General features: G+C 30.2%; 1 protein-coding gene across 1 annotated transcript; it reads right to left on the minus strand.

Moving 5' to 3' along the window:
* Window positions 1-921: 921 nt before the first annotated feature.
* Window positions 922-5,483, minus strand: LOC134546304 (serine protease inhibitor 3-like). The gene is made up of 2 exons (XM_063389026.1): window positions 5,338-5,483; window positions 922-1,277 (listed from the first exon to the last, which is right to left on the minus strand). Exons 1-2 carry the CDS (start codon window positions 5,468-5,470, stop codon window positions 1,153-1,155), a joined length of 258 nt encoding a protein of 85 aa, XP_063245096.1. The 5' UTR covers window positions 5,471-5,483; the 3' UTR covers window positions 922-1,152.
* Window positions 5,484-7,059: the final 1,576 nt, after the last annotated feature.

Raw genomic sequence — 7,059 nt, forward strand, 5'->3', positions numbered from 1 at the left:
GGTATTTCTTAACCAATCATCTCATTATTTACCTTTAACTATTCCAAAACATGTGAACCACTACTTTATCAGGGCATTGTATAAAATTACTGTCTAATAACTACACAATAAATTTGGTTTACTCAAATGTGAAGCCATCTTTATTAAATATTTGTACCCACATCTACATTTCTGTGTAGTCTTTGATAGTAGGCATCACAGTGAGAATGTTTTCGAAACCTAAGTGTTTCTTCCACTCCACTTAATCGTAAAATTTTAAATTTGGCACATACTAATTTTAACTATAACCAAGCTTGTCATTAAATCATTACACCTTTTAAATGATGAACTTATTTTAACTCTAATAAATATCATCTAATAAATAGCATATCTGTAACCATCATATATGTAAATTTTAAATACAATACATATATTATTTATGTAAACTTTACCTTAAAAATTCATGTTTTCTTTTTAATGTTGTCCAAATGGCACTTGAATAGTAAAGAGGGTGTAAATATTCTAAATTTATTTTCTGACGTAGTAAAAAAATTTGGAATTTATACTGTTCAATGAAAATTCTGATACAACAGTTTTAATGTAAGGAAAGAGTAAGGACAGGTTTTAATCTATGAAAGCTATTGGTGTTTTGCAAGTGTATTCTGGATATTTTTTTATTTTTATAATTTTGAAACTGTGAAAATTTTATCATCAACGAGAAAACCATTACTTTTTTTTTATTTGATATACATTCGTAAATTTCGATGGTTTCCTCCACTTTGACATATTAGTGACCGATTTTAAGACGATACTAGTGCACACGCTTGCTTTAAGAGGACTCGAAGCCAGAACCCCTCACGCCGAAAGACAATGTCCATCGAAATGCGCTACAGAGGTCGGCTGGTACGACCAACGTGGAAAAAGAAAAAAAAAATCCAGAAATTGTTTACCCACAGAGTCATTTATACAGCTTTAAAAACAAATATTTATGTTTTTGTTTTTTTTGGTAATGGTGTATGGTGTTTAAAGCACTTTATTTTTCTGCCGGGAACACAGGAGACAAACAAGCTCGAGGAATGATGTCCTCCGAGTGTTGAAAGGAAAAAATGAAGGAGGTGCATTGGCGAATGTGGGTTTCATCTTGGAGCGCGTGCTGCGACGCAGTGGCGCCGCTCAAGGAGCCCGCAGCGTGTACGTCTCACACAGCATCTCGGTGCACGCAGCATGCCCGCTCTCGCTGCAGAAGCAGCTGTTGCAGCCGTCGTGCCACGTCGTGTTGGGAGTGCACGCCCGGGCGCCTGCAACACACCACCGTGGTCACTCGCATCCAACCAAACAAATCCTGCTTCCATTTACGTTGTGTACTTTTACGAAAGATTCGTTTGGAAACCGGTTGCCAAGAAATAGTTTGCAAGATAAATATGCTAATTTTAAATCATCACATTGCTATGGTTATTTTTGCATACATTAACTACGTTTTTTGGAGATAATCGTGAATATTACTTACAAATGTTGGATCATAATTTTATATTTTATTTGAAATTTTAATTCAAGCTTAAGTTTTTAAAGCATGTGAAAGATAAACGAATATTCAATAATTGGTAATTATTTTGTTTAATTATGACTATTTATGTGCGCAGTTAATACTGGAAGGTTATTCAGGGAACGGTTTACAAATAATAGCTTCAACTATTGGAGGTACTGAGACATCACAAAGCATAAATGCCCGGGTAAGAATAAGAAACCATTATTACTGTGAACAATAATTTAAAGTAATACAGCTGTTTTCTTGTAAATGTACAATAATACAAAAATATTAAATTTTACAAAAAATAAAATGTTCCATTTACAAAAAAGTACACTGCCATGAGTTTTTTTATTTATTTATTTTTTTTTTTTTCAGAATCTCTCTAGCCAATGCATTCCGTTACTAATACAATTTTAAGTTTCGCCCATCATCCATCTTTGGCGACATTTCGAATGTGTAGAATTATTCTAGCCAGTTTTTTTTTTACTTTTGTAATTTTTAAAACTGTGTTAATGTTATCATCAACAGCGAGAAAGCCATGACTTATTTTATTTGATATTCGTTCATTTTATTCGTTCACTTTGGCAAATTTGTAACCTATTTTAAGATGATACGAATTCACACTAATGCTTAGCCAGGGATTCGAAGCCAAAAGATAACATGCATCGAACTGCACTACGGAGGTCGGCTAGCATGAGCACGTAGACCCTGGAGGCTGAAGAGAAAACATGCAGAAATTGTAATCCCACAGAGTAATTTTTATAGCCTTACAAAAGAGTTTTTTACGCAATGGTGTATGGTGTTTAAGACATTTTTTACTGCGTGGAACGCGTATCTGCTAAGAAGCCTATCAATAGAAATTTGTGTAGTAATGGTTTTCAAATCTCCCCCTTAAAAAATAAAGTCCACAAAATCATTTTGAGATAGCTAATCACTCGAAGAAACTCTAAGTGACTATAAGAATCATTTTTAATAATTTTAAATATTTGTAGTTAAAATAATTCTCTCAATAAAATACCACATGTTTATATGGTTGTATTTACCAATAAAAACCATTCAGAGTTGACCTATTAAATTTAAAGAAAGTAAAATGTGCCAGATGTAATCTCTTTTTAGTTTCATTTGTTAGGGAATTTCGAATATTAGTAGAAACACGCTTCTTTCCTTAGTGTTAATAATTCTTACTTTCATATTTTTGTTTCGTATATTTGTTTACAATAAAATAATATCAAAACTTTCCTTTTAATATTTCAGTATAAAAATTAAGAGACTAGGGACACAAATGCTTTTAAATTTTAAATGTATAATACACATATTTTTTTTAACTTCCTTTATAGCAGATTAGTCGACATTTCAAAAACTTAATGAAACCAACTAAAAAGGCTGCATTGATCCCTTTTTTATTTTTTTAAAACGTAGAATGAATATGCTTCATTTTCAAAGTAAAATGAATAAATTTTACGTCACACCTTTCGTTGAAGTAGCTCCGGTGATATCAATTATCCAAATGAGACCAAAGTTATTTCGTATTTAAAACTTCAGAAGCTTCATTTATCATAATATGTAGGACATATGCCATTGCTATATTTTGCTATGACTACTAAAACAATGGCGTATGTTCAAGATATTATGTTAAATCTATATCATATCGAAAGAATAATTCAAAGAACACATTACAAAAGGTTATATCCAAGTTCGATTAGTAATGCAAAATTTAAACTCACCTATTTGAATGAATTCCTAGCTATAAATAATACATATAAATAATGATTTTAAAAAACCAAACCAACACATAATTTTTATTAGAAAAAGAAAAAAGTAAGCATAATACTTTATGTGCGTTATTCATTAAAAGTTTTTAACTTCCCATTTATGTAAATTGTGATTTAATTTTCATAACATTTTTAAAAAAAAATAACACGTTTTCACTCAAATAGCAAATTTCTAAAAAAAAATTTAAAAGGGTATTTCTTGTTAAAAAAATTGTTATTCTTACGCAATAAATTATTATTCACTTAATTATCATCGGAAATTATTTTCTTATGAACCCTCACATTCCTTCTTTTCACCCATGAAGAGGTTTAATATGTGACGTTCTTTAGAATACATTCATGCTTATTTTATTATGACCGTTATTGTATGCCGATGTATAATTATTTCTACATAAAGCAAAATTACTAATTTTACGCCCCTCAAAAATAAATACATAACAACAATTTTGACAGCGTTGGTGCTATGAGCTGCATGTTCTTAAAATCGCTCTATCCCTTACGTGGATTCATTGAATGTATTGTCTAAAAATTTGAAAACAAGGGACACAAATGTTTTTAAATTGATGGAGTCTTATTCAGTTGATTTTTTTTCTAAGGATTTATGTTATTCACAATAATTAAAGTTTTTTTTTGGAACTGGAAGCCCTAAATAAATTCAGTGAAGTACGCAAAGAAAAAGTAGTTAACACCATACTTTCATTAAAATTTTCCCCCATAGATTTTCAACTTTAGTAAGTTTCCGTACAACAGTTCCACCCAAAAACTGAAAAGTTTTGTATTTGTTTTTCTTATTGGATGAACACATATCTTTATTACTCTGTTACTTACAGAATAATATTATGTGCTAAGGTTTTTCAACAGAAATTCATTTTAACAAGAGTTTTAAATAATTCAATTAGTTAAAAAGTTTTAAAAGAAATATATTACATTAAACTAAAAAATAAAGTTCATCAATAACCCTTGAGCACAAAAACTTATCACTGTGTTTATATATATAATTAATTAATTATCTTTATAAGGGATATTGTCTGTGGTTTTCTAAGTTTCAAAACATAGTCTGAGGGTTGTTTGTAAAACAAAACCAATACAAATATAAAATTTGTAAATATTTGCCTGCTTGGCTGCAAAACATATTGCACCGTATAACCACTTTCTTTATGTCAAAGAAAAAATTTCCCAAATTGTTTTGATCAAATTAAATAATAAAAACTTTAAATCAACATCAACATTAAGAGGTCATTATATTATTGCTAGTAATTTTTTATCAAATATATTTAGTTTATTAATACATCAAGTAATTTTTGGTTTTTAAAAAGCTTGACTTGTATAACATACTTGTCATTATAATAATAGTAGCTAAATTTGTCATTTAGAAAGTTGTTGCTGTTTAAATTATTGCAACACAAGTTTTCTTTACTGTCAGTAAACATGTAATTTTTATTTTTTTGCAGTATCGTAACATAACAGTTGTTCATATCTTAACAAAAATTTGGTTGTGACTACAAACCATTTTCTGTGTTGGAGAAAGTGGATTTATAGGGTAGCCAATGACTATGAAACAACTGCTAATTGGATTAAAAGGTTAATAATGGTTTATACAATATTGCGAAACCAACGTTTTCAGTGACGTTTTCTGGAAAAGTTTACATTGATTTAAACATTTTATTTCGCGAATATCATCATTTTAAAACAGAAATTATTTACTAAAGAGCAAAGCTTAGTATATATGAAAATCTGAAGTCAAAAAAAACACCTTCCTTACAGACCATTTTAAACATAACAACTAGAAATGCTACTGATGTTTAAGTTTTCCAAAAGTTTTTGATTGAATTTATTTTTTATTTACTTTTAATACACGAAAATACTTAAACACATTTTAATCAGTCCAACAAACACACAAATTATTCCAAAAGTGATATCTACTAAAGAAAATACACGTTATGCGAATAAAAGAAATATAAAACTTCCTAAAAAAAAAGTTAAAACGTTAACGAAGCGCACCATTACCAGAAAAAATATAAATGCAAGATAATTAAAAAAAGGAAGTGAAACACTCACCAATAAGCGATAGCGATAAAATCAAAGCAACCAGCAAGACCACCACAGCCGGCTTCATGGTGCGATTGTCTGGAGTGCTCGTTAGCAAATGCTCCACTAGTCTGTACTTTATTTTACTCGACTGTCTGTCCATAGGTCACAGGGTTCAAAAGACGACATGTTGGTCGTTTACATAAGTTTATCTCAGTTCGTTGTTTGCTCGCAGCACTAATCACTAAGAGACGCAGATGTGGTCAAGAAAATTAAAAGAATGGCGGAGAATTAATCACCTGTCTCTTTTGGTCATTAATCTGGAGTGGCTTCAGTAAACAATAGTTGCCTAGGATAAATATTTCTGGGTTGCAATCATGTTATCAGCGAAACCGGTGTTTACAAAATGTACCACCTCTCCTAGTTTCATACTTTATGGTTGTTTTACATTATACTGTTATGATATAGAAGCTCACCTCCAGCCCTCTGCTATACTAAAGTTGTTCTTTTGAGAATATTTTATACAAGATTTGGGGCCAAACTGAATCCCCGAGTTAAAAACAAAATCACCGTTTGCATTTTAACTGATTTTGAGAAACATTCTTGAAGTTTTTCTGTGGCAACCAGTGTAAAACAGCAACGGCGTAAATACATATAATTAATTTAAATCAATATTCCCTATTTCAAGAATCATTCAGTTTCCTTTATTTGCCGATGATAAATTTCCCGCTTTTCGACGATGTGTTTATCGTGCTTACGCGTTTCTGTCTTGCCCGGAATGTAACTCCTGATTTTCTGATACGATGAGGTTAACTTCCCAACCCCAACATTTTTTTGGTGTCATTTGGTCACCATTTATGATATAAAATTTTGCAAATTTAAAATATGTTTGTTATTCTTTACAAATTTCTCAATTGCCATTTTTTTTCTATATTAAAACACAACTTAATATCCCTGCCGCGGAATTGGAGCACATTTAACAATACGCGTGTCGCTTAAGAACATTTTCAAGTATTCTTACATTCCAATAATATTTTTATGTTACATTCTAAAATATATAAGTTATAATTTTAAGCCGCTTAACTAAGGGAAGATGAAATTTTACATAGCCTATTGTATAGGAAATATATATGTGGTACATTTCCGATACATTTAACTCATTACTAAACAAAAATAGGAGAAATACCATAGATTCATATGAAATATAATATTTACCATTCGTAGTTTCTGATCACTACACGCTAATTCATTAGTAGGAGAAAGTCTTCTATATTGGAACAGTTTTCAAAATGTTGTAATTTCGTGTAATTAAACATATATATTCATAAAAGTTATGTATGATTATTATTCAGTATACATTTCACTATACGAACCCAAAGCTTAAATATCATTAATACGTTTTTGCGGAAAGAAAAAATAATTTTCAAAACCATGCAATTAATTCAATTTAGGGAACTGGTTACCTAAATTTGACTGCTTGTCTCTCTAATTGGACCAATCAGGCAATCATAATATTTTTGACTTTAAGAAATATTATAATTAACTAAATTGTATTTACTCTACAAAATATTCACAAAATACTTTTTCAAGTGTCTTCTTAGTTTCTTGCAGATACTGCACTACCGAAATCGTTTATCATCACGTTCGTCTAGGAAATACTTTTAAGTCATACACTCAAAGTCTTCTAACGATACTACAATGGAATAAATTATTTTTTGCCATTAAATGGTCCAAAAAATAATTTCTTCACTC

This window comes from Bacillus rossius, chromosome 1 (genome assembly GCF_032445375.1).
Source record: "Bacillus rossius redtenbacheri isolate Brsri chromosome 1, Brsri_v3, whole genome shotgun sequence".
NCBI lineage: Eukaryota > Metazoa > Arthropoda > Insecta > Phasmatodea > Bacillidae > Bacillus > Bacillus rossius.

Coding starts and splice junctions, on each gene's coding strand:
- LOC134546304 (XM_063389026.1), bottom strand. CDS start 5,470: ATGGACAGACAGTCGAGTAAAATAAAGTACAGACTAGTGGAGCATTTG. Junction 1,278..5,337: donor TTTATCGCTATCGCTTATTG/GTGAGTGTTTCA, acceptor GGTGTGTTGCAG/GCGCCCGGGCGTGCACTCCC.